The sequence below is a fragment of the Cricetulus griseus genome, chromosome 5 (assembly GCF_003668045.3).
Source record: "Cricetulus griseus strain 17A/GY chromosome 5, alternate assembly CriGri-PICRH-1.0, whole genome shotgun sequence".
NCBI lineage: Eukaryota > Metazoa > Chordata > Mammalia > Rodentia > Cricetidae > Cricetulus > Cricetulus griseus.
Window position 1 is genome coordinate 126,561,812 of NC_048598.1, and position 27,787 is coordinate 126,589,598.

General features: G+C 45.1%; 1 protein-coding gene across 5 annotated transcripts; it reads left to right on the forward strand.

Moving 5' to 3' along the window:
- The first annotated feature begins 968 nt into the window (after positions 1-968).
- Positions 969-27,772, forward strand: Max (MYC associated factor X). 5 transcript variants are annotated; one of them, XR_004770269.1, is made up of 6 exons: positions 969-1,245; positions 1,923-1,949; positions 10,180-10,287; positions 24,950-25,073; positions 25,551-25,639; positions 26,299-26,437. XR_004770269.1 is itself a non-coding variant. In XM_027418324.2 (5 exons), exons 1-5 carry the CDS (start codon positions 1,210-1,212, stop codon positions 26,484-26,486), a joined length of 483 nt encoding a protein of 160 aa, XP_027274125.1. In that variant the 5' UTR covers positions 980-1,209; the 3' UTR covers positions 26,487-27,772. The 5 variants fall into 5 exon arrangements, 2 of the variants coding, with proteins under 2 accessions (XP_027274125.1, XP_027274126.1); XR_003485933.2 differs by having other exon boundaries at positions 25,551-25,651; positions 26,299-26,436; XR_003485932.2 differs by having other exon boundaries at positions 25,551-25,635; positions 26,299-26,433.
- Positions 27,773-27,787: the final 15 nt, after the last annotated feature.

Consider the following 27,787-nt stretch of genomic DNA (forward strand, 5'->3'; position numbering starts at 1 on the left):
AGGACCTGGTGCACACTGAAAATGGTGGCAGGGTAGTCCGGTTTTCGCTTCCACAAGCTGTGAGATCTTTGAGGGGCCCTGTTCAGTCGTACCCATCACGGCATGCCTGTTCTGCCACATTAGATAATAAATACTGGTGGGATGTAGTCATGCTTCATACCTCGGTGTATAAATATGACTTTGGTTGGACAGGGAGCCGCACAACTTTCCCGTTTTTATTCTTTCTGCAGTTCTTAATTAAGGTTCTCCCGCACTGGGGCACTCCTTCATCTGCATGGGCTACGACAAACAGTTGGGTTTTATTTACTTCCACCTAAGCGAGATTTTGTAAACATTCAAGCCGAGTAAGGACGGTCCTCTCGGACAAATGAAAGCAAAATTCTTGGGACTAAGTGTACCCCGGCGAGGCAGGTCCTTTAGCTTGTCCTGTATCGCCTCTTAACTCCCCCAAACTAGATCCCGAGGGTCCGCGTGGGCATCCCGACCGCGCCCCCTGGCCAGCAGCAGCTTGATTCCTTCCCGTGAGGGTTACGCCCCAGGGCGCAAGTGGAGCGACTCAAGCGTTAAACAAGACAATGTAAAAGCAGTCTAGCCAAGAAGAGACAGTGTTATTTTGGCAGCTAGCTTCTCCCCCTGAGCCTCCACCCAATCCCTTGGGCCAGGCGCCCAGAGCTCAGACTGTGGCCGGCTCCAGAAGCCCAGCTCCCTCCACGTGTCCTGTCTTCCCAGCAGCCTCTCCGCCGCTTGGGGAGGAAAATCTCCTGACAACTCGCGGTCTGTGGACTACATCTCCCGGGAGGCACCGCGCCACTTCTCGCACCCACCACCGGCGCGCACGCGCCCTGCGCTCTGTCAACAAGCGGGGCTGGTGAAGATTGTGTGCGCTTCCTGATGGGATTTGTAGTTTCTCCGGCGCTCTCCGACCTGCCCATCAGACGCTCGAGGACTACAAGTCTCGGCTCTCCCGGCGCGGAGAGTCCGGTCACGTGTCAGGGGGCCGACCGGGCGTGCGTGCCGCCGTTGATCGGGTGCTGCAGTGAGGTGGTTGTCGCCCGTGTTGTGTGTGTGTGAGTGTGTGTGAGTGAGTGAGTGAGTGAGTGAGTGTGTGCGTGGGGGCACTCGGCTTGTTGTTGTCGGTGACTTCCCCCTTCCCTCCACCCCTCCCCTCCCCGGCCGCCGCTGCAGTGGCCGCTCCCTGGGCCGTAGGAAATGAGCGATAACGATGACATCGAGGTGGAGAGCGACGTGAGTCCCGGGGCTTCTTCCTTTCCGTTCGGGTTGTCAGGCGGGGACAGCGGCCGGGGCCCTCAGCGGGGCGACGGCGGGAGGGGGCCGGGTCGCCGCCGCCTCCGTCCCCTTCCCCCGGGGCCGGGACCGCCTGCGTCGCGCTCCGCGCTCGCTCCCCTCCAGTCCTGTCCGGAGAGGCCTCCTGGGACTGAAGGTGGGAGCAGACACGCGGCCTCTGGGACCCCCACCTCCTCCCGTGGAGGAGGGTGCCGAGGCCTCCCTCTCCACTCTATCCGGCTGGGGATCCCATTATCCGTCCGGATCCTGGGCAAGGAGACCAGCGCTCAGGACCTGCTTCTTGGGTCCACGATCTCCTTTTACCCGTGGACCCGTTGATCCTGGGGGTGAGGGGACTGGGAGTGAGTGCTCTGACTCCCGAGGGGGGTCCGGGGAGAGCAGTGTGCTCCGGACCCCTCTTGTCCGGTTCGGATGCCAGAAAGAGGGGCGGCGCCTGGGACCCCCACCAGGCTGCGGGATCCCGCTGGAGAGAGTGGAGGGGAAAGAGGGAGGGAGGGGTGTCGGGCTGACTCCCCACCCGCTGCTTCCTCCGCCGCCGGCATTTTCTTTCTTATTATTGAATTCGAAGTGTAAAAATAACTTCTATATTTTCTATTTTTTTTTCTCTCTTATTCCAGGAAGAGCAACCGAGGTTTCAATCTGCGGTACGTCTCCTACTCTCCATTTCATTTTCATTTCCGTTCAGTTTTGGTCCTTTTTGGAGTCAGAGAGAAAAAGTGATCGTTCTTTATTTTTTAATATTCTTGTAAACTCTCCTCTTAACCGCTAAGGTGAGGTGGAGTCAGCTGGGGTTGGAGGTGGGGGGGTGGGGGGCTGCAAATCCTATGATTCTGGCTTCTCAGGTGGTAGATCCTAGTGAGTAGGTAGGTGAGTGAGAGAGCGAGCCCCATGCTAAAACTGAGTTGTTCTGGAGTGTTCAGTTAAGGATGCAGCCCAGGCACGTGAGAAGTGAAGGGTAGTGTTATTTCAGAGCAGACTTACAGGTCAGGTTTACTTAGGAGCAAGTAAGCTTTAAGCACTATCTGCACAGTTGTGTGAAGCTGCAAGCACAGTAATAATCGCCTTTAGCCAAAGTCACATGACTGCCACCACAGACTCTTAAAACTAGAAAAGCATGCTATTCTCAACAATAGCAACAACAACAAAATAGAAACAGGGAGGAGCCAGAAGTTAAATCTTGAAAGTGTCACAGCTTCTTGTGGTCTGACTTTCCATTTGAGAAGAAAAAAAAAAAAAAAGGTTGAAAAGTGGCATTGTAGGAGACAGCTACGCTAAAAGGTGTCCGGATGAGTCCATACAGTGTTACCAGTAACTTCTTAGGGTTTTGATGTTAAAGCTTTTTGTAGGTGTCTCTCTGGTGGATTTGGGTTGACACCATGAGCTCTTGTCTTTAGAGTCTGAGACTTAGTAGTAAATGGGTATAGATTAGGGAGAGGGAAGAAGACTGAGAATACATCCAGATCAGAAGAGAGACGACAAGTGTTATATTTGATAGTTGGCAATGGTGAAAAGGGTGTACAGGGAGGGCCATAATGCCTTTGCCTGTGGGGATTAGGTAATGAGGTAGTCAAGGATAGAGGGAGAGGTAAGGACTGGGATACTGAGGAATGCATGCCCCTTGTAGAAAGTCCGAAGCCACCTAGCTCTGGTGCTTGCTGTATGAGAGTGAGCTCAGTGTTGCTAGGTCTTATTGTTATTTCAGGGCTGGGGTTAGACCCTTTACCACTGAGCCACACTCCCTCGATTTTCCTACTTTAAGAGAAATGTTAAAATGCTAGAAACAGATTATTATTTTTCCAGTGTATTTGCGTGTAGTTTTTGGCTATTCTGGGACTTGAACCCAGGGCCCTCGGCATGCCCGGGGCCTGGCTATAACCTCAGCCTACTCAATTGATTTTTTAAGGTTACATTCACTTATTTAATGTGTGTTTGTGATTGTGTGCATGCCATGGCTCACATGTAACGGTCAGAGGACAACTTGAGGGAGTGGGGTTTCTCCTTCCAGCATGTGGGTCTGGGGTTGAACTTAGGATCATCAGGTTTGGCCTCAACAACTTTACCCACGAAGCTATTTGATTTTTAAATGATATGTGGAACAGCTGTTTGGGGGCTTATAGAGAATTAGCTGGATGCAACTAGGCTTGGTTGCCCAGTCCCGTGAACGCCCTTACTCGGGATGCCGAGGTAGGAAGATCAGAAGTTCAGGCCTGTTTTCAGCAATTTATTGAGGCCCAGCCTTAACATACCAAAAAAAAAAAAAAAAAAGAGTCCACGGTTGTATCCAGTTCTGTAGGCCCAGTGCTTAGGAGGCTTTGGCAGAGGGTTGCCCTGGTTTAGAGGCTGGCCTGAGCTACAGAATGAGATTCTGTCTCAAACAAACAAGAGCTCTCTACCTTTGTCTCTCTCTCTCGCTTGGGAATTTAGCTCCTTAGGACACTTAACTTTCAGTAGGCCCTGGTTCATCCCTAGCACTGAAGTTTGCAGGGTGCCACTTTGATAGCTCTGCTGCAGGACTTTAGTAATCACAGGGTAAAAACAGGTTCTTCAGTTGTGCCTCGTCTCCATTAGAGCCTCAGAGATTGCACAGATTGCCTGAGCATTAAGAAAAACTTTATTAAGAACCAGTTGATTCTGAGTGCAGTTATCACAGAGGTCTTCAGGATTGTTCTGAGAGAGATCCTCACTGATAATAATGTTTTATTTCTTTATGAAGTGTTACACATCTATTAAAAGTCAAATTCCTTTTTGGTTTTGTTTTTCAGCTACAATTATCGCTCTTTTTTTTTTTTTTTTTTGAGAGAGTCTATTTCAGTATTTAGTTCAGGATGGCCTTGAACTCATAGAGATCCACCTACCTCAGCTTCCAAAGGGCTGGGATTAAATGTGTGCACCACCATGCCTGGGTACTGTGTCTTAATAGTATGAACTTGGTGGTTTTTATTTGAACCTGTTCTACCAAAACAGAAACAAACAAACAAACAAAAAAGCAATTTCTTTTCCTCCTCCAAGTCTCCAGGTATAAGATCTGCTCCAGGGCTTGATGGAGTTAGAGAGCAAGAATTGGTAAGGCTTGTTTTGAAGGCTCATCCTTGAGTTGGAATTCTATTTGCTTTTCAGTGAGAAATAAGTTTTCTTATTTTATGATAAGGAGTTGCTTTAGGTCTTCCTCTATTTAAAGTGTCCACTGGGGTGGTGATGTACATTAATTTACTAAATGCTTCCATTCCTGGGAGACTTGATTTTGCTTTGTCTAGATGTTTTTACTTTTTCTTTTTTGTTAAGGTGCTTAGAATTTTTTCCTTTCATTTTGGGACATAGACAGTGAATTTTTTGTTGTTGCAGGGGATTGAACCAAGGACTTTGAGACCCTTTGTTTTAATTCCATATACTTGTTGAGATTTACCTGGTACAAGTTTATCATGATGGCATAAATAGAAAAAGCAGGTATACAGGTATATACAGACACAGTGTATTGAATTGAACATCTGTCATGAATGGGGTGGAAACATGGATCCCTCCCTGTCCCTGTGAATATATCTATTTGAAATTTTGTTTGAATGATAAATATTTTTTTTAAATGGGGAACACTATTAAGTTTTGTCTTTGGAAAAACATTTTTTAAAAAAAGATGTGGACTCTGAACATCTGTTTAGGCCTGCAGAAGAACTTTTAAAAAGTTATTTGGAACTCAGTTCGCACTTGTGATCAATCCCAGCACTCGGGATGTTAAGACAGGAGGTTGGCCATGAGTTTGAGCTGAGTTACAGAGTGAGCCCCCCCCCTCCGACACACACACACACACACACACACACACACTAAAAAAAGTTATTTGGAAAATGTCCTCTGGGTCCTCGCATGAAAAGATGATCATATTTTGTAATATCATTACAGTTATCTAAAGCCTTAAGAAAAGCTCTGGCCATTCAGCTTAGTATTAGGAAGAAGGCTAACAGAAAGTGAAACTGATTTGACGGGTGCCCTACACACGGAAGCAGCCTCCCTCCTGAACAGTGAGCTCTTAGAGGAAGTAACCCTAAACACTAACTAACTACTGAATTTGGTAATTGCAGAATCCTGCTGGTTGGTGTTAATTTTTTTAAGGGAATAAGTTGTATTTTAAAGATAAGTTTCTGAGGTGGTTATTTTATGCAAGGGGTTCCTTTTGCTTTATTTCTGTTTGGGAAATTTCTCTGAGAAAGAGTGAAAGTATATGTGAAATGTAGGATCACTGAATTGGTCAAGAAACCTGAGGCCTTTCTCCATATATTGTCTTCACATCTGATGAACTCAACTCGTTGCAGTTACAATAAATACTCGCTGGCTAGTATTGTAGCCGGTTTAAAATAGGTTTGTGCTTTCCCAGTCTAGACCTCTCTGGTTTAAAGTATTTTTAACTTGTCAGCTCCTCAAGTCTTTGGAGATGGAAGTACTTGGGAGGAAGGAAACTGCCCACTCTGGAGGCTGGAGTTGAGGGAACTTGAATGTCTTACCTGGGATCAGCTGCACGGTAGGAGTGCTAAAAGGTGCATATTTGTTTCTGCTCAGAGTGTTGGCTCTGATGACTGGAAGCAGTGGGCTTCCTTCCTGTGTGTGCCTGGAGATGGAAAAGGTGCTGTTGAGCTTTTAAGAGTGATGTTGCTTTATCAAGAGGCTGAGAGAATAGAAGAGCTGATCAAAGAATCCTATTTGACTTTCATTTGCAGGCAGGGGGCTTATGATGGAGTTTGCTGTGTAGCTTGGCCTCCAACCTGCAGTGATTCTCCTGCCTCAGCCTCTAAAGTTTGGGGACTAGAGGTGTGCTCTCAAGCCCAACTTCAGTTTGATCTTCAGTTAAAATGTCCTACAAAGAAATCCTTCTTCTTAAATGGCTAGTGTAATAGCACGTGTGGGTTGTGTTCCCAAGTTCTTTTAGGCACCAAAAGATGGAGGTGCCTCAAAAACAAGTATATTTATTTAGATCACAGAAATGTATATTGGCCGTGGGCTTCAAACGGAAGAGTTTGGAAAGAAACTGCAGGAACTGTCTGCTTGCTAGAGACTTAGTGGGTTTGTCTCATCTCACTTGCCAGTTGTTTTGTGTTGCAATTTTTGTGTTGATTAAAATGAGCACTTTTAACTTATTTAGAAATTGTTTTATTTGATCTTACTCTTATCAGCCAGATGTAATAAATATACTGTATGAGAATTTGGAACCTTTGTATTTGTCAGTATTTTTAGTGTTCAGTAAGACTAGCTTGATAATCATGAGTGACTCCTTCTAAAGTATAACCTTTACATTTCTTAAACTTAATACATCTAACATCCTCTATCTAAGGATAACACAGATTACCTCTGCATGGAGGGTTTTCTGCACTGGCATTGAGGAGGTTCCCTCTGTGTGTAAGTCAGGTAGATATCAAGCAGCTTGGAAGAAATGCCATTCTGGGGAACTTTGTACATCCTTTTACAGTAAGACACTTCCTCCTCCTCCTCCTCCATGCTAGGTCCTGCAGGAGAGTAGGTTGTTGACTAGTGAGGTGCTGTGAATAAAGATGCATTCTCTTGCAATAAGTTGAAAGGAAATACTCTTGGGACAGTTCCTCAATTCTGAACAGGTCTCCTTAGCTTCTGTGTCCTCCTGCCAGTTTAGTGACTAAGAAAATGATTGCTATTGACATTGAGCAGCACTCAGTTAGTGTACTTGTTAGTGTGAGAGGTGGACAAATCATAGGTAAAGATTTTGTTTCTTCTGTCTGCCAGTGTGGAATAGTTTGGTTGAACTAAAACTGAGACTGAGTAAAAACCGTGGCATAGACCTCAAAGCCAGAAGCAATTTGGTGCCGTAGTTCCTGGTGAGCGTCTGTGGACCTCTCTCTGGTATCACAAAGACCCTAGTACTTTGATTAGTCTGGGGCATGCCGATAAAAGGCTTTCTGACAGAAACTGCAACTCTTATGTTGAAGAGCAAGCGATGAGCAGCCACCAGCCACTGCTCCTAGAATGTGTATGGGGGAGTCATTTAGTAACCTGTGGCATAGCCCAAGAAGACCTCTGATTATTCCACAAGGGTACCGCTGTTTCCAGTGTTTGCATGACCAGACAGTACAGGGGATGGAGGGAGGGAGGGAGGGAGGGAGGGAGGAGAGAAGAGAGAGAGAGAGAGAGAGAGAGAGAGAGAGAGCGCACTAACACTCATCTGAGTTGTTTGTTCCACTACTGTAATTGCTGCACTGCTGTAAAGAGTTCACGGGAGGATCTCTAGCACCTTACGCTGAGAGTCTTCACCTGGTTTTTCTTTCTCAACTCTGAAATCTTGGCCTTTTGGGAATGAGCTTGTCAACAAGAGAACTTGGCTAACAAGGCAATCTTTTAGTCAGCCACTGGCCCAGCATGCAGGGCTGGGGGTACCATCCTCGCATGCAGCTTAGAAATACTTTCCAGAGAGAACTCTCAGCCTTGTGTGAAGGTGTGTCAAGTTTTCCTATGCTCTGTAAGCACTAGAAATGCCACTTCATTCAGAGTTGCCTGGAATTAGGCATGTGAGTTCCGCATGTTTTTCACGTGTGCTTGCAAATGAGGCTTGGGGACAAGGAAAAACAAATAGATCCTTGTGGCTGTCTCTGTTCAGGCATAACAGCTGAGGGATAGACATGCAGGAGGGATTGCTCTAAGATTCCACCGTTCTGCTAGTTAAATTGGGTCTGGAACCACCACAGAAATTCCATCCACTGCTTGGAGAACAACAGTCCCCAGCCCAGGCTTTCTACCAGGCAGTGGCCTGCTGCCTTTCCTAGCTGAGCCAACTTCTAACTTGGCTGACTCCCCAGATGAGAAGCCGAGATTTCTGCTCGTGGTCTATGGCCAAGTTCACTACAGTCCTCCAACCAAAAGACTGTTGTCCGTCTGAGTCCTTTCAGTGCTCAGCAGATGGGAGGGGTGGTACATCTTGGGGATGACAGCGGTGTTAGGTTCAACTTAGCTCCTTGCTTACAGCACAGGCCCTCAGAAAACCAAGTCCATCTTAGTTCTAACTGCCTGAGATTTTCAGGGTTCTCCCAGAAAGAAAACAGACAATTAGGATTTTTATTTGTATCAGCAAGAGGCATTGTGGGTAGCTGGTATCACTGCTTCTGTGCACAGCTCTTAAGCTGGGAGGAGGGCCAGGAGTCAGGGTGATTTAGTAGACAGAGTATCTTAGGCTGCTGCTGAAGACCAAAGCTGAGCAATTGGTTTGCATGTAAATAGACCATCTTGAAAATTACAGAGTAAACACCAGAGGCCTAGTGCATGCCAAATGTTGTCCTAGATCTCTTCTGTCCTCGAGTATTGTGACAGGCGGGTTTACCTGGGCATTGACATGTAGTTCCTTCAAGCTAACTTAATTTACACTGCTCTGAGAGGGCAGCTGTGGTTATCTTGCTTGCCCTAGTATTTTATAATACAGTGATAACACCTCTACCCTCAAGTTACCTGGTTTTCCAAGCTTAATTGTCCTTTCGGATTCCTCATTCTATTTTCTATATGACTAGTTAAGAAAATCCTTTGCTTTACAGTGAACTGAGGTTTAAGACAGGATAATTTAGGAATCCTCCCAGCTTGTGCCCCATCTTCAAGATGGTGACTGTGATGGGAACGTGTGCCCATTTAACAGAACTGTAGGTGAGGCTTCTGAGAAATCAGAAGGGAAACAGTCTACAGGGTCTCCAGGCTCTTCCCCTGGGGGGAGTCAGAGACTTTTAGGTTTTAGAATTTGATAGTAGAAGAATTTTTAATCCTTTTCTTCTCATTGCTCTTGTCTGATTTCTGTCTGCCCATCTTTTCTAGTACAAGGATTCAGTGGAAATGGCATTGTCAAACCAAGTTTATGCTTGTTGTTGCATTTCCAAAATTCCTGGTACTCTGTCTGGGCTTACTAGCCAGGTCACTTTCTAATGTGCAGACAGGCTCTTTAGGCTAGCTCAGCACAGCCTGCTCTAGTCTGGGGAAATGCTCAAGAGTATTTCTGTAATTCCTGAAGTAGAGGTGTGGTGAAGTTCTTGCTCAAGTAGTCCTTGTGTTCTGTGTAGAGGGAGATGAAGCTCCTTGGCAGTGCTCCCCAGCATGGTGCTCTGCTGCCTTCCCCTTCCTGATTGTTTGGCAGTCCTGAGCCTCACCAGCAGACTGTTTATAATTCCAAGCAGGAAAGGTTAAAGGCTGCTTAGGGTATTTAGAAAAGTGCCAAATGGGCCAGACCTGCTGCATGTGCATGAGGAAATTTACCAAGAGCATGTATGTGTCAGAAGGTCTGCTACCCAAAAAGTGCCTCTCTGGCTCAGCCTTGTGAGAGGAAACCCAAGTGCAGTTGGCACATCTGTCAGCTATGTCATAATAACCTCAAATGCAACTGGGCTTTCCAGAGGTTTGGAGCTCTCTTGTATGACCTGATGAGAGGGTATGTTGGTGACCTGTAGCAGAGCCTTGGATGGTAGGTTTCAAGTGGACAGAAGTACACCCCCGCCCCCCAGTCTCATGGTAGAGTAACCATATCTTAGGAAGGAGCCCACTGGAGCTTTCTTTAGTTACATTGCAACCACAGACTGGCAACTGCTCCATCACGTAGGTTGGGGACACTTGCAGGAGAGTCACACTTTGTCTCCTTGAATAACTTCGGTTTTACTTGTGCATGAGCTGGATCCACCGTGCTACTTTGGATGTTCCTGTTGCAAGCCTTACTCACCCCTTTCTCCCTCTTTAACAGAGCCTAATTCTGGAGACTCCTAACTGTCCATCTCACTCTGCAAATTTTCTCAGTCCACTTGCCAGGGACAGCGCTGACTGCACACACTTCCAGGCTTTACCACATCCACCTGGACAAGGAGTGGCATTCCTAACATGCTCTGTCTTCATTTCTCCTAGGCTGACAAACGGGCTCATCATAATGCACTGGAACGAAAACGCAGGGACCACATCAAAGACAGCTTTCACAGTTTGCGGGACTCGGTCCCGTCACTCCAAGGAGAAAAGGTGAGTTTATTGACAAATCAGTTGGCCCACCAGTAGCTTGGAACAGGACAGCCCTCCCTTCTGTGAAGAAAGGCAATCAGGTGGCACGGTCTCCTGTTTTTATTATTTATTTCATTTTATGTTTTTGATTCTCTGGAAGATTCTCACATATCTCAGTTGTTCTTGATTATCTTTAGCAAAAACAACATCATTTGTAATAGAGGTGTTTGTGAGACATCCCTAAAAAGTGGCCTTGCAAAATTGGAGATACGTGTCATTAATTACTTGTTTCTTTGGTGGTGCTGGGGATTGAACCCAGGACCTTGTCATGCTAGGCAGATAAATTAGTCATTCATGACATTATCATAACTATATACCTATGTACTGTAGTGTATAACTTGGTCCATAATTAGTTTGTGATCACTAAAGATTTCCGGGCCAGTGATCCCCTAAACCTCTGTGGGAATCGGTCTTGTTCAGTTCAGCATTAGTACTTAGTGTAAATGAACACTTGCAGGCAGGGCTGTGAACCTGCCTGGGCACCAGTGATTTCCAACCCTGACAGCCACTCTTCCCAAGATGTGTAAAAAGCATTGTAACCCATGGAACAAGAGTTAAGAGACTTGTTCATATGAAAGAGAAGTAAAAGGAAACCATTCCCATTCTCCCTAGAGGCCTTTAGAAACTGCTCTTTTCCCTGGAGAGGCAGGAGCCAGCTGTTTCTGTCTTCAAAAAACAAAAGCTTTGAGCAAAAGCCTATGGGTTAGGTCACTCCTTGGAAGATAGAGAAAAAATTTGTTTGCACAATTAGTTCCACCCTTGACGCTGTGTAACAGGCTTCTTTCTTCAGCCCTTCCATAGAATAAATGGTAAACTGGGGAGGATACTTGTATTATTTTTGAGGGTTATTGATGTAATGTTAAGTGAGGGAAGAACTCAGCAGTGGAATGGCCTACTATTGTGTGTGGGTCCTGAGGGTAATCCCCAATACTGAAAAAAAGAAACACAATTTTTTATTTATTTTGAGACAAGGTCTCACATAGCATAGGCAGCCTGGAACTGGCTATGTAGCTAATGATGTCCTTGAACTTATGATGCTCCTTGCATCCATCTCCCAAGTGCTAGGTTTATAAGTGTCTACAGATATACTTCTTTGGCTTGTTTGTTTGAAAGAGTCTCACTGTACAGCCAGACTGTCTTGAACTAATGATTCAGCCTTTCATGCCTGTTGGAATTACAGGCATGTGCTATTACACCTGGCTTAAGAGACACTTTTTTTTTTTTCTTTTTTCTTCACATCTCCAACAGATTTATTTTAAAGGAATGGCCTAAGGGAGAAAAAAACGGGGTACAGAAGTATGGACTAGAAAATAAATACGAATGTTTAAGAGACACTTTTAATAAAAGTAGTCTTTACTCTTAGATGTACGTTAAGTGGCTTTACTGCTTTAGTTCTGTGGTAGGGGTCCTAAATTTGTTTGGTTATCCAAGATTAAGTTTTTCATGTTTAAAAAACGTTGAAAAGCTGTGGTTTCTCTTCTGTCTATGATGTGGCCTTCTGTGTGGTTGAAATATGGAGTAAGTTTAAGCTTAAGGGAAAACTCAAATAGGCCATGTGAATACAGTATTACAAAATCAGAATTTGCTGTGGGTTAAGCCCACTTAGTATGTATTTGATTTAATGGCCTTGAACCAAGGTACTTACCGGAATAACAACATTCCTGAGTCTAACACTGAGCAAGTACCACAGGAAATCTCTGACTATAGAGACGCGCCCTTTGTGCAAAAGATTATCTCTCATTCATGTCCGACCTGTTGGTGCTCATTCTGTATACCACGGGGTCCATTAGCAGCATTTCAGTGAGCTACATGGACAAGAGCTGCCTTGATCTCAGCCTCACATGTAATAAGATACTGAGGATGTTCTTTTCAAGGGGTGGGCCATGAACCACCTACATCCAAACACCAGATGAACTTCCTGGAGGTGAGCCTGCGAACACACACTCATAACAAGCCATCAGATGTTTCTGAGGCACACTCAAAGAGTAGGTCACAAGCCATAGCTATCTCTTCCTTTATTCATCCTGTCTCACCTCAAATAGTACATTCTTCCTTAGGTCCTTATAATTTTATTATACTAAATCCTGTCGCCTCCTTTCTCAAGGAAGTTGAAGGTTTGAATTTGGTAGCTTATAAATGGAATAGTTTGTCATTTGTGGCCCTTTCACTTACTCCTTTCAGCAAACATTTGTTGAGGGTCTATGTATACCAGCCACTGTTCGTAGCAAGAAATAACAATACAAATCTTTATTCTAGGAAGGAAGTGATAGGGATGAAGGAATCACTTAAAAAGTATGAGTACTGGCTAGGCATGGCAGTGGCAAATGCCTTTAGTTACAGCAATTGGAAGGTCAGAGACGGGTGGATCTTTTTGAGTCCAGCCTGGACTACATGTCAAGTTCCTGATAGCTAGGGCTTCGTGTGTGTGTGTGTGTGAGAGTGTGTGTGTGTTTGTGTGTCTGTATCTGTGTAAATGCTATGGAGAAAATTAAGGAATGGTGGAACTTGAATTGGGACAGACAGATCTCGCTGGCAGGATGGCCTTTGAGTGGATTTCATGGAAGCAATGAATTGTCCATCTGTCTGGTGATGGTCATAGCAGGCAGGAGGTCTGCGGATCATTCAGGGCCAGTTGAGGAAACTTGAAAGGGTGAGAGGATGGTACCAGGTCCTGTATTGTAACTTACTTGTGTGTTTGCTTGCTAAGTGCTGCAGCTTAGTCTTCTCTTTTCTTTTTTTATAAAAGGGGAAGAGAACCAGATTGTCTGTCAGTTCACTAGCTGCTGTTCTTATGTCAGAGTCCTTCCTGTCTTGCTTGCTCTTAACTTTGGCTGAACTCAGCCTCTTGCCATGTGAAGGAATGACTTTTCATTATTCTGTCTGCCAATGGTTTCACAGGTGCAGGGATCCTTAACTTCCGGAACCCTTTGGTCTCTCAGGCTGACTTCTCACTACATTTTGCAATTTTCTTCTTAAAATGTGGTATTGGAATCAAAGGAAATTGACTCACTCTTGATTTGAATTGCAATGGTTAAAGTTGTGACATTATGTTAGTAGTCCTGAAATTACTGTTCTGTGTAAGTTTTAGAGAGCTCAGCTTAGATTGTTGCTATGTCCCAGGTGACTCCACAGTTAATGTTGGGATCATATGATATGTGTCTAAGCCTTTTTTAAAAATTTTATTTGTTTGGTTTTGTGAGATAAAGTTTTATTCTGTGGCTCTCAAACTGGTTTGAATTCACAGTAGTCTTCCTGCTTCAGGCTCCCAGGTGTGGAGATCTATATTTGTTTATTCATTCATTCATTTAGATCTTGTTTCATGTGTATATGATTTTTTGTTTGTTGTGGGGTTTGTTTGTTTGTTTGTTTGTTTGTTTTGGTTCTGTGAGAACAGTGTCTTGTTATATAGTCCTAGCTGTCAAAAAAACTCACTATATAAACCAGGCTGGCTTCAAAGTAGAGAGAGATCTGCTTGCCTCAGCCTCCCAAGTGCTGGGACTAAAGACTTGCTCCACCAAACCTGGCCTTGTGTATGTCTTTAAATATGCAAAGCAATGAGTTTGATCATAGGCATTATATACACACATAATTTTGCTTTGTTTGTTCTTACTTATTTTTGAGACAGGGTCTCATTATGTAGCCCTGGCTATTCTAGAACTCACTATATAGATCAGACGGGCCTTGAACTCACTGAGTTCAACTGCCTCTGCTTTTTGTTTTTAATAGAGAAAAATTGACATTGATTAAATTGGATCCTAACCAAAATACTTGGGGGGGGGCGTCTTTTTCAAATTTGGTGTGGAGTTTTGCTATGTAGCTTGATCAGAACTCAGAATTCTGCTTCAGCCTCTCAGTCACTAAGACCATAAGCATGTGCCACTCTGTCTAGCATAGGGCAGACACTCTGTTTGTTTGTTTGTTTATTGAGGTGAGGTATTATACTGTAGGTGAAGCTTGTAACCCCCTAGGTAGTCTTGGTTGACATAGAATTTATAGTCATCTTTCTGCCTCAGCTTCCTAGCTATTGGAATGACATGAGAGCATCCTCATATCTGGCAAGAGAGGAAACTTAAAATGTAAGACACAAACTCCATTTATGCCTTGTTTCTTTTTCTGACAAAATAAGCTTCACTTAAAATGCCTGTCTTCTGTAATCTTAAAACTTGGGAGTTTGAAGCAGGATAACTATGAGTTCAGGGTCTGCCTGGGCTACATAGAGAGACTTTGTCACTAGTTCCTCCTACCCTCTGTAAAAGAAAAAGAAAGATGGCCCAGTAGTTAAGAGTATATGCTGCTCTTTTGGGGGGCCTAGGTTCAATTCCCAGCACCCACATTATGGCTCACAACCTCCTATAACTCCAGTTCTAGGGAATCAGTCAATCTCTCTCTCTCTCTCTCTCTCTCTCTCTCTCTCTCTCTCTCTCTCTCCACACACACACACACACACACACACACACACACACACACACACACACACACACGAAAATAGTTTTCTTTAAAAAAGAAAGACCAGTAAGCTGGGTGGTATTGAACACCTGCAGGCCCAGTACTTAAGAGATGAAGGAAGAGGACTAGAAATTCAGGGTCTTTGTCAGCAGCTACATAGTAAGTTAGGCCATCCTGGGCTGTGTGAGACCCTGTTTCAAACACAGCCTTTCTATGAGGCGCCATCACCATTGGGCAATCACTGTTGTCGCTGCTCCTGCTATTATCAAAGATGAGGAGCCTGCTTAACGTCATTACCCCAGCCTGTACCAGAACAAGGAATAAAATGGGACTGCTGAATTTCATCTTGCCATAGTGCTGGAGGATAAGCATCTGAGGGTATTTTGAGGAAATCAAGCCTGGTAGATAGAATTGTACACACACATAATTCCATCACTCAAAGGCTGGGGCAGGAAGACTGCCACAGGTCTAAAGCCTGTTAGGCTAACAATGACCTATCTCATGCAAACAAAATCTTCCCCTACTCATGTTAACAACATTAGTTAAATGTGGTGGGATAGGTGCATGTGTGAGTGCAAAGGTAAAGGGAGAGCACTTTGGGAAATAGGGGGATTCAGTGGAAGGGGTGCAGAGAGTATGGGGAATATGTTCCAAGTACGTTACATGTACGTATGAGATTGTAAAGAATAAAACAATATAGGAGATCTTACTTTAATACTTAAAGCTTGTCATTTCTTGGGAGCTTTCTTGAGATAGATCCATTGATCTTAGCAGTGTGTCTGTCACACAGGAGTTACTATGAAAATACTTGTTCAGGTTACACCAAAATGTAGAGTTAAGGATCACTTAGAGTCTACAGATTCTTTCTGAATTCACACTTCTCCGCTCAGCCCCAGAAAGTAGATCATTCCAGTCGGTGGTCTATTTAGATTTATTCTCTCTCATAGTTTTCCAATTGGAGGTGGAGCTTATAGGGAAAGATGGAATGAAATTAGGGCTAGTCAGCCAGAGTAACAATGAGAGGAACATCAGCTGTCACCCCCCCTTTTAATAGAAAGATGTTATTTTTCTTAAGTAGAGGTTATTTGTTTTCATAATCTTTAGGTAGATTCTAAAGGGGTGTTACTCAGTGGTTCACGTTCCCTCCCTGCTCACTGTTGACTTGGTAGTTGGAGGCAAGACCTTGTAGGCAGCGCATCACTCTGTCTTTATGTGAGAGTAAAAGTTTATCCTCTAGCCCATAAATTAATCCAGTATCAGTTCAGAATGTTTTTATAGCCACGCCTCTCTGCCTATCATGGTCAACAATAGCAATAGAAGGTTGCTTTCACCATTGCCATGTGCAGCCGGGCAGCAATTTATAGGAATTTTTCACATTTTAATGTTGCTTCTTAAACTCAGGCAGTCATGCTATGGATTTCTTCCTGGTAGAGATGCATGGAAAGAGTATAACCTCACAAACAGCATTTAAACCCAGGATTTTGCTAGACATGGCACTACATGCCTGTAATCACAGTGATTGGGCGGCAAAGGCAAGAGGATCAAGAGAGCAAGGTCATCCTTGGCTATATACCAAGTTTGAGGTCACTCTGGGCTACGTGAGGGCCTGTCTCAAACAAGGGGAAAGAGCCTTGATTTTCCCAGTCAGCACTCAGCTCAGAATGTCTTGACTTGGGTGTGAGAGTGCAGGGGGCTGTGCACCATCTGCAGATCCAGCACCTGACAGTTCTCCCTCTGTGGTTGTGGTGAGAGTCAGCCCTTCAAAGAAAAGGACAGCACCCACCTCTCCTGTGTGTATCCCTGTGAGTGCTGTAGAAGTGTAGAGACCAAACGGGTAGTGTCTACTCTTGAGGGTCTGGCCGTACTGCAGAGAAAGAGGTTAGCATCTAACAACATTTAAAAGACAGAGCGGTCAAGTCTGGTTTCCTTAATACGACAGGAGTGTTTTAAGACAGTAGCTTCGTTCTGGCAAAGAATATAATGGTTCTTGGCAAATACTCAGTCCCATTGTCAGCTTACCAATATTTGTGTTTGCCTGATTTTTTGCTGACTGTTGGCCGTGCTGTGCCGTCATTAGGACCACCAAGGCAGGGAGCCTGTCTCTCAGCCCTAGTGGAGGAACTCTGTGTCTGTCCTGGTATTGTATCTCAGAGATGCCCCTTTCCTGTAGGTGCCCTGAAGGCAGGCAACTCATTCTAGCCACACTGAATACATCACTTCAGAGCTGTTGGTAGATTGTCTTTGAAATGGAATATAAACCATAGCCCTGCCCATTTCACCTCATTACTCATTAGCCAAGCTCCACTTTGGGCAAGTGTCAGCTTCTGTTTAGTTCTTACAAACTGTTCCTGTGTCTAACCTCCAAGGTCTTCTTGTGGACCAGTCAGGTTAGAACTTAGTCCTGCTTGCCTCTTTTCTCTTAGCAGCCCTCCTAGTATCATGGAAGAGTGTGTCTACTGCCTCTGTTTGTCCAAAAATGCCATTGTCAACTTCTCTGCAGTCCTCTTCAAGATCAAACTCTAGCCTCGGGATCCAGATATCTTAACTCTAGGGCCATGTCCAGGCATTATCTCCTGCCTGCGTTCCACCCTCGCCAGTCTCCACCTCCATCCTCTCTTAAACACTTCTTTTGCCCTTAAAACCCTTTCTTGTTCCTTTAATTCCAGTGGCTCCATAGGCTCTCCTCTGTCTTAGTAAGTGTCAGCCCTGACCTTGCTTAGCTTGCAAAGGCAGATGCAATCCATGTTCCTACACCTAATTCTCTGACTAATGGAGGATCATCCCCAAAGTCCAGAAGAGCCTGGGATGGGGCTTTCCCAGGGGGGGACCAGGAGATAGATTCCTTTTGTTTGTTGAGATTGAGAAAGGTAGAGACTGATCTAGACGTTCCCTTAAACATTATTTTTCTTTGTTGACTTTGAACAAAATTGCTAAACAGAAGAATGGAAAGAAAAAACAAGTCTGTCTTTTTCTCTAACACAGCTACAGCTTCTCTTTTTCCTACAATTCTTTGACCATCACTATCTGGTTGACATTTAATGTTGAACCACCAACATAGCTAAATAGAGCTCCATGTAAATTCAGTAAGAATTTATAGAGGGTACTACTAAAAACTAATGAGCGACGTCTGGGGACTGGCCCAGTGGGTGAAGTGGCAGGGTAAGCTTGAGGTCCTGAGTTTGCATCCCCAGGACCCATGTAAAACCAGAGGTGATTGCTCACATCTGTAATCCTAGCACTTCTGTGAGGTGAGAGGTGAAAACAGCAGAATCTATAGAAAAAGAGGCCATGAATTTGAGAAGGTGAAGGGCAAGAATGGGAGAGGTGGATATATTTTAATTTAAAAAAATAAAAATTTAAAATTAAAGATAACATACTAAAACATAATTTCTATATTTAAAATTATTGAATTGTTTTGTTTTTATGTTTTTCGAGACAGGGTTTCTCTGTATAGCCTTGGTGTCCTGGAACTCACTCTGTAGACCAGGCTGGCCTCGAACTCACAGAGATCCGCCTGCCTCTGCCTCCCGAGTGCTGGAATTAAAGGTGTGTGCTGCCACTGCCTGGCAAAATTATTGAAAATTTAATGTTAGTTTTTGGTTGCATTGCCCTTTTTCTCTTTTAGAGAGAAAGGTATTTTTTTTGTTTTTGTTGCTGTTTTGAGACAAGGTCTCAGATAGTCTGGCCTCAGACTGTGCTGTGTAGTTGAGAATAGACTTGAACTCCTGATCCTCCCGCCTCCAGGACTGCTGGGATTATAGGTGTGTCCCACCATGCCCAGGCTCTATTTATTCACTCTATTTATTCATTCTACACGTGATCACTGCAGCTCAGGCCAATCACCTCCAAGTGTTCATTATTCAATAGTGTTGTAGCTAATGTGGGATCACACTGCATAATGTACTAAAGTCTACTCCCTGTGTTACCCTCCAGTTAATGAGACAGAAAATGGTCATCACATTATTATTTTTCAACCCAGAGGCTGTAGATGTAGCTCCATTGGTGGAGAACTTGCCTAGCATACTTGAAGCCCAGGGTTTCGTCCCCAGCATTGTATAACCAGGTATGGTAGCACACACCTGTACTCTCCACACTTGGGAGGTGAACTTCAAGATCAGCCTCAACTATTTAGTGGGTTTGAGGCTGTTGTGAGCTATGTGAGGAAACCACTCCACCCCTAATGCATAGAATAGATAAAGTCTAAGAAACCCAGAACTCTGTCAGTCTGTGTGCTCTGCTCAGGTCTTCTTGTAGGACACTTGCCATGGGAAAAGTGTTACATAGTTTGCTTTTCCCCAAATGATCTGTCCCTTCCATTTAGTCATTAGGAGTGTTTCTGTTATCAATTTGGGTTTGTGCACTTTTAAATTTTTATAATCCCTAGAGTTTGACTGTCTCAATTTCACCATCACTGGGTTTTGTTTTGTTTTGTTTTTCCCCCTTAGAGGATAACTAACTTAGTAGGCAAAAACTAGTAATTACTTTTACATTTTTGATTATTACCTGTGAAAGTGAATGCTTTTCCACATGTTTATTCACTAGATTCATTTCCTCTTCAGTGAGCTATGAGTTGTGCTTGCTCTCTATGGACAAAGTTCAATGGGGGAAATGCTATACTTCAATCAGGGTCCCCGTGTTACAGTTAAGCCCGTGAGGTTTGAAAAATAATTTTTGACCTTTAAACTAAAGTCTTGCAGGGTCTGTCATCTCTGTGTCTTCCTAGCAGTCAGCCAGGCCTGCCAAGGGCCTTGGAAGCTCGAAGCCTTAGGGAAATTCACAGCCTTCAACCTCCCTTGCTACCACTGATGGTTCCATTTTGGAGTGAACTAGTTTAAAGGAGACCCACATTTGTTATGCAGATTTGCTAATTTTCATTTCCAGAGAGTGGCTTATTCAACAGAAATGAGCACCAGATTTACCTGCCCTCTCCCCACTTGAGGTTCTTCAAGAACAGGGTCTTATTTGTAAGCCAGGCTGGCCTTGAGCTCACCATTCTCCTTCTCCAGGCTCCCAGATGCTGGAATTACAGCAGGTGTGATGGCCCACCTTGCCAGCTGGCATCTGGCCTTGGAGAAGAACAGGGACTAGTAGAGCTACTGGCTTCAGGCCCCCAGGGAAGAGCAGAGGTAGTCCTGATGCTGATGATCCTGGGCTGTTGTGCTCTGTCTTGCCTCCCATGCCCTATTGTCTAAACCAGTTTGGCTTTTTATATAGGAGCAAGTCTGGTAAGACTGAAAACTAGAATGTGTGGGATTCTTAACCTTGTGTGTGTGAGGGGGGCTGTCAGAGGAAGACAGCTTTGGGGAGTCGGTTCTGCTCTTATGCTATGTGAGTTCTGCTCACTGTGTCATTCCCCAGCCCTGTATGGAAACTGTTCGGAGCCACTGCTTTAACTAGGACTTAATAACCTTGACATGGCTGTGTTGATGAACCTCGGAATCATAAAAAAGCCTCAGGAGTCTAAGTAGGATCAGCTGCTTTTGAATGCTTTGAGTCCTTTTGTGACATGTAGAGTTTTGCTAAGAAACGTAGGTAGGTTGCCTCTGTTAGCTGTTTTCTGAGAAAGGGGTGTTCCTCCTGACAACGGATTGACCTTCCTTCCCTTCAGGCCAAACCTGGAGTCTTCTCCATTGCACCTTGTGGGTTTCACCCCTTTTCTGGGTTGCTAAGAGGCAGTGAAGCCAGCAGCACTGGGGAGCTAAGCTGACCTTTCCACCCCTGCCTGCCCTATTCGGCAGATTCTTTCCTACTAGCTTGTTCGCATCATCTTCAGGCTCTTCCTCACCCAGCATTTCTTCTCTGCTAGGAGCCTGTTTAGGTCTCACCTGCAGAAAACAGTGTTCTTTGATGCTACTATTACAACCCAGTTGTTGTTGTTACTGTTTGGTTTTGTTTTTTCTTTTTAACCAAAAAGACTAGTCTTCAGCCTTTGCTTTTCAGCCCTGGCCGGCGCCTGTTTGGAGCTGGCTCACCATCGCTTTGACTCTACTTTAAGGAAACCACCTTGACTAGGGTTTTGGTGTTTTTTGGTTTTTATTTTTCAAGACAGGGTTTCACTGTGTAGCCTTGGTTGTCCTGGAACTCTGTAGACCAGCCTGGCCTTGAACTCACAAAGATCCGACTGCCTCTGCCTCCCGAGCGCTGGGATTGCAGGCAGTGGTTCTCCTGAAGTTGTCCTCATCTTCACTTTTTCTCTCCATGATAACTCTCTCTCTGCTGTTCTGTTGCTCTTTTAAAGTTAGTACCCAGATGCCTCAGTTCCTAAAATATAAGTTATCCAGGACTTGGGTTCAAATTCTGACTATTGCCTTCAAGTTAACGGATCAGGTAAGTTTCTTCTCAGGGAAGTTTGTATGGGGTACCTAGTACTGGCAGGTAGCACTCCATGTGAGCTGCTGCTTTTTCTGTTCTAGTGGTTGTTCTTCCTTCTGTGTTTCAGTTGGATTTGCAACAAGAACTGACAAGGCTGTCCAGCATCTATTCTGTGAATCTTTATGCTGCTATTTATATATATAGCGTGGCTACCTCTTTAGTCGCTTCAGCCACAGTCTGTTCTGTCCAACAGCTCTGTCCAAACTGTTTAGAGGAGCCATTTCTACTTGGAAAGGCAGAATTAGTGTTTTATAAACATTAAAAATGAAATAGAAAAAAAAATTGGGGGTGCCTTCTAAGGCAGTGGTTGACCTGTTACTTAGCATGCTCTGTGTGACAGAACTCATGTGGACATTGTCAGTTGACTCAGCTGCCTGAGAGCCTTTTCAGAAAACAGAAACTGAAAGCCTAGAGCCATTCCAGTCCGTGCCACAGATCCCAGGACCTTCATCTTTATTGTACTCTGAGTACTATGAACTCATAAAGGCTGGGAGGGGCCCTCCCCATACCATCTACTTGTGGCTGCTCACGTAGTCTGGTGTGGTTTGAAAAGATGAGATGTGTAGATTGCAGGTGAATCTAGCATTTTCGGACTCTAACCTTTTGTTTTTCTCCCCTGGAGTGGATGTAAATTTCATATTTTGTGGCATTCTATGCTGTGTTTTGTTTTGTTTTTAATTTTTTTAGACTTTTTTTGAGTATTCTGGAAAGGACAAAACAAAGTGGAGCAGACCATTTTTCTGGAATTGTTGGTTGGCTGGGTCACCCTGCCCACGTGACCAAGGGAACTTTTGATTTTATCTAGCAGGGGCTAGAGGAAGGATTTAGCATTAGGGTTGCCTTGAATGCTAGGTTTAAATTTAAAGCAGGGCTCAGTAGTGGTGGCCCAGGCCTTTAATCCCAGCACTTGGGAGGCAGAGGCAGGTGGATTTCAATGAGTTCAAAGCCAGCCTGGCCTACAAAGTGAGTGCTAGGACTGTTACACAGAGAAACCCTGTCTTGAAAAAGAAAACAAAAATTTAAATCAGGCCAGTTAGTCGGGTGTGCTGAGGCATGCCTTTAACCCCAACTCTTGGGAGGCAGAGGCAGGTGGAGGCCAGCCTGGTCTATAGAGTGAGTTACAGGACAGCCAGAGAGCTATGTAGTGAGACCTTGTCTCAAAAAATTTTTTAAATTAAAAAAAAAAAAAAAAACTGTCTTCTTTAGGGACCTCCTGTCTCCAAAGCACTATTTAGGGCCTTTATAATCCAGTCTTCACTGAAAACTCCCCTGTAGTGAAAACTGCTGTCACCTAGAGGACCGTGTTCCCTTTTCTGGCTTGCTGTGCTCACCACTCACTTTTCTCTTGATGCTACTTTCACGGTTCCGGTCATGAGTATCTGAAAGAGAAACTAGGAGCGCGCAGGCTTGCGCAGTTTGCAGCTCAGCATCAGGCATGTCTGGCCATCTGCAGGTGTTCTCGTTTTCAGGTTCTGCCTTTTCCCCTTGTCCCCGATGCACACAGGTGGTTAAGAACTAATGCTGCCTTCTGGGAACTGTTAGAAGAAAAAACAGCTTTAAAGTAGGCAAATTAAAAAGAGATTGGCATGCTTATAATCCCAGCACTTGGGAGACTGAGTCAGGAAAATCACAGTTTCAAGGCAGACCTGGGCTCAGTGATGAGATGAAGGTGTAAATATGCATAAGGATTTATCAGTGATAGAGTAGAGGATTTCTAGTCGGTTGGGAGCAACCATGGACAGGAATGTCTGCAGGTACAAATAGGTAGGTAATATAACTCCATCTCCTGTATCCCTACCCTGCAACCTGCCATTGTCTACTAAGCAGCTTCAGTTACATTTCTGTCATAGAGGCAAAGTATTTTAATTATTCCTTACTAATTATGTGCACACTCCCTGTTTGGCCAACTGTGTCCTCTGAGGAAATGAGAACCACTGAAGTGTCCATTGCTGGGTCACCTCCTTCCTCCAACACAGGCTGACCACTCAGCTAAAGGGACACACCCAACTTACCTCACCTAATTTCCTTGTGCTGCTCTGACCTCTTCTCACAGGCTCTACCATGTTTTGATACAGAGCTCACTATTTCAGATGGGGGTGTCAGGTCCTATGCAATGCTAAGGCAGTGTCTAGCACACGGTGGGTTGTCACCCTAGCCAGAAGCTGCCTTTTCATTGACATTTGTAATCTGTTAGTCGGGTTACACTTGTTAGTACTGCCTGTGGCTTGTCTGCATAGAGATAATACTTATCTTCTCCACTGGACAGTAACTAAGCTTATGGGCAAAGACGCCATGACTAACTCATTTTGTTTCCCCACAATGTCTGCTTTGCACATAACTCTTACCAGATAAAAATGATTGATTGAATAGGGATGGTTTCCTCTTGAGCAGATCACCTTGAAGGTGCTATAAGAGGAAAGCCAGGAGGTTTTAGTGTTTTCGAGGACTGGTGAAAGTTGAGGCCTTACACAGCTCACCTGGACTACCTTGAAGCCTGTCAGTTGATCATTAGGATTTAGTATGAGTAAATTTAGGTTTGCCAGCTTGAGTATTGGTGTGTTCTTTGCCTTCCCCTCACTGTTGTTTTGGAGCCCTGTCATACAGTGCAGAACTGTCAAGAGTGCAAGGCTTTCCTAATGGCTCGGCCTCTGAAATGAATGCTAGACTCAGGGCCCCTGTACTACCTGGCCTTCAGCTTGTCTTTGTACTGTCTTATATGCTGGGCTGGTGGCCTGGCTTTAACTCTGGCCATTTGTGTAGTTTGGTGGGGATCTTCCAAACAGTGTGATTCTAGGGGCCCAGTAAACAGTAACCTGTTATCCATTTTATTGACATATATTACTTGTTCCCCTGATGCACCAGGCCCAGATTGCAGATTGCCTACTATAATTGTAGAGGTGTGGCTGTTTCCTGAGATGGCCCAATTACATGTCCTTCCTGTGTTGACATCAAGCATCTACAGCTTTCATGATAGTCTTTTTAGACAGGAGACAAAAATAGTGATACAGAAGGAGCATTGTACAGTTGAGCCTACTTAGCAATAGTCTGAGGGTTGGTGAAGTCTTAAGATCTTGTTGGAAAAATATGTAGCCAACTTTATTCCAAGCCAGCCCATGATATTGTCATTCTGAATCTTCTGCCTGTAGCCAGGCCCTAGCAGAGTATATGTGGCCTGAGTTTTCTTTGTGTTTTGACATCTTCTGATGTAGTCAAGCTGGGTCTAGCATGTTCAAAGTCCTGGGTTTAATCCCTAGCACCACATAAAACTGGGAGTAATTGTCCCAGAACTTAGAAGGTAAAGGCAGGAGTAACAGACTCAGCTACAAAGTGAGTGCAAGGCTGGCCTGTCTCAGGCATGGCAAGCTGAAGACTTTAAAGTAAACTAAAAAGCCCCAGAGGGTTGAGACTCTGGCTCATGGCTGCCTGGCCTTAAAACCCTATCTCAGACAAAAACTATCAGAAAAAGATCCAGAAGAGATGAGAGGAGCACAGGTTCAGAGTCAGACAGGCTGTAAGCCTGGGCCATCCACAGGCTAGCTGGTAGCTGTAAATAAGCTACTGTAGCTCTGAGTCTGGGGTGCCTGGTAGAGCTGAGCTTTGTGTAGGTAAGTTCTGTGGATCAGGAGGCACTTTGGGATAAAGGCCATAGCTAGACCTTACTCTTTCCTCAGCTTTTCCATCTTGCCCACCCTCCTGTTTTCAGCCTTTGTTTTCTCATGCTGTTGCCAGGGAAAGACATGGTTCTCCTGCTATGCAGACTTGGTCTTTATTCTGTCCCATGGTTTTTTTTCTCATATTGCAACAGGCATCCCGGGCCCAAATCCTAGACAAAGCAACAGAGTATATCCAGTATATGCGAAGGAAAAACCACACGCACCAGCAAGACATTGATGACCTCAAGCGGCAGAATGCTCTTCTGGAGCAACAAGGTGAGCAGCCAAGCTCGTGGGGCAACTGGCCCTGCTGTGCCCGGCCAGGCTGGGCCTTTCCCACCTGAGCCTTCGGTCAGAGCCAGAGGACCATGCCTCAGAAGCATCCTCAGCCCTGCTCCACGGGCCTTCGAAGTTGAGTGTTAGCGCCATCCTGAGGAAGGACCAGACCCTCCAGTGAGGAGATGGAGGAGCTAGGGAGTTGAACATCCAAAGGCTTGTATCTTTTCTGGCCTGATCTCTCCCTTCCTTGGGGCTCAGGTGCTCTGCCTGCAGTAAGGGTCACACCTGGTGTCAGGTATCTGAACAGAGCTTTGAGGTCCTTGGAGTAGAATGTGCCATGTAAGTACAAGAGTCTCCAGGAGTTCAGGGACAGTGAGCCCTCCCCATTGTCAATAGTAGTCCAATCAGGGCAGCCTATGGGCCAGGCCCCTGCTGTTCTCCAATGCTCACACCCGCCTTTTCCTACAACCACAGGGGAAAGCGAGAGCTGATCAAGTTCTTTGTTCCTGGGGAATTCACTTCTCTTCCTCCCTCATGGAAGATGCAAGTAAAAGGAAATGCAAGTAACCACCTGGGTTAGAACATCTCACATAAAATAAATAACATGAAGGGTTGATCCTCCAGGCTCAAGCTGAGCTGAACCAAGGGATGGGCAGTGGGTGGTGGCAGCGGGTTGGATGATGGGCCAAGCAGCCTGCATGTAGGGGTGTCTGTTGAAAAGCCCAGGTATTTTGTGTGTATTGGTGACTTGCTTCCAAGTGTCCAGCTTGTCATTCCAAGTGGATTTTGTTCATAAAAGCCAAGCCAAAAGTTTTCTTTGACCCAATATATTTTGTCATCCTTTCCTGCTATCATTGGGCCTTCACACGTTCATGGAGCCTGGCATTGCTAGGCTAGCTTCTCTTCTGTCGTTGTATTGCTCCATCCAACAGGGAACTCTTGCTCTGGTCTCTCTGCTGGGTCCATGGCAGGACGGTGTCTCATCACAAGCCTTCTCTTCAGGGTGGTATAGCAGAGTGGCTGGCCATGTGTGCTGGGCCCGTAAGCCCAGCTGGGAAGGAAAAGGGGGAACAGCCACCAGAAGGGAATGATTTCTGAGCCACCCTGTGCCTTGGGGGCCAGCAAGCAAACCCTTAGGAAGAACAGGCTGGACCCTGAATCTGAAACTTGTTTTCTCCGGATCTCCAGAAGGTGGTAACATGCTCCCTTGGTTGCCTTTTAGTCCGTGCACTGGAGAAGGCAAGGTCAAGTGCCCAACTGCAGACCAACTACCCCTCCTCAGACAACAGCCTCTACACCAACGCCAAGGGCGGCACCATCTCTGCCTTCGATGGGGGTTCAGACTCCAGCTCAGAGTCCGAGCCTGAAGAGCCCCAGAGCAGGAAGAAACTCCGGATGGAGGCCAGCTAAGCCATGTGGGGCAGGCCAGCAATAAAAACTGTCGTCTCCATCGTCTCATCCTCTTCAGTTCCTCGTTAGAACCCTTGAAACCATTGAAAGACTCTTTATTTTCCTTTTCTCTTTATTAATTGTTATTTTTGCATAGAAGCTCTTGGACAACAGCTCTCATCCGGTCCCTGTGTCCACTATTTTTAAATGTATTCCCTTCAGGGGTTCCTGTCCCCACCAGAAATTTTAAACCAAAACACCCTAACTTGGCAGCTCTTTCTGTGGAGGACAGACAGCCGGCCAGACCTCTGTGTACGTGGTGTTCCCCCCCACCCCCAGCTCCTCCAGCCCTCAGAGCGTGTGCCTGGAGGGTGCCTGCTGCACCGGGCCCCTCCCAGTCCCCTCACCTCTGTTTGGTGGACTTTGTGACTCTCTGAACTGCTCTACTTTGACAAGATGACCAGATTGGAGTAATCAGAATTAACCCCCTCCTCTGTAAGGATTGTTTTTTGCAAAAGCTATCGATCCTGTTGAAAGACCAGATTCTTGAAGAAGTTTGTGGTATAAAAGGAAAGCGGGGACAGAACTGCAGAATCCTTGGCATGTTTCACTCTTCAGTTGTTTAAGCCTGCAGAGCCAGCCTTACAGAAGGCCACGTGACACTGGTATGTATAGGAGATGGCAGCAGTGAAATGGCCTCCCAGGAGTGGTGGGGTGGCTGTTTGTGGGTGGGACAGGGAGGGAGTCTTAGGTGGGGTAGAGGTTTTGTATTAAGGGCCAGTGATGATGTTTTGATATTTATTTCCTGCTACTGAAATTCAAATCTGAATGAAATGCCCCTATTTCTGATGATGTCGATATTGTAAAGCGACAGATTCATAAAGCAATGATCAAATCTTCATTTCTTTCTGTGTGTATTTCTAAGAAATAGAGCCAACTTTTGTATGTAAATACCAAGAGCGACTTACCTGGTACTAAACCCACAGCCCAGCACAGCCTCCCTGCCCTACTTGCCTCCCTCTGGTCCTGGAACTTGTCGCCACTGTGCGATCCAGCCCTGGCTCTGGCTGTGGTCAGCAGATCCCAGTGAAGGGTTTCATGTCTTTAGGCTTCATTTCTTTGTCTTTTTCCTACTCTGTTGCCGGCATTTTGCTGATTTCTAGTGTATACTCTGTAGTCTCAGTCGGTATTTGATTCCATTCCATGGAAATAAAAAGTATGTTGTACATACTGCCCAAGAATTGTCTTGCAAGTTAAGGCTTCCCCCTTTACTATAAGAATATAAATAAAGACTTATTTTATCCTTTTTGGTAGTGGTGTCT

What these genes read in the sequence shown, in the direction of transcription:
- Max (XM_027418324.2), top strand. Translation starts at nt 1,210, where the DNA reads ATGAGCGATAACGATGACATCGAGGTGGAGAGCGAC. An exon ending in ACATCGAGGTGGAGAGCGAC is followed by an intron (nt 1,246 to 1,922) that starts GTGAGTCCCGGG and finishes CTCTTATTCCAG; the next exon opens with GAAGAGCAACCGAGGTTTCA. An exon ending in TGCTCTTCTGGAGCAACAAG is followed by an intron (nt 25,074 to 26,298) that starts GTGAGCAGCCAA and finishes GTTGCCTTTTAG; the next exon opens with TCCGTGCACTGGAGAAGGCA.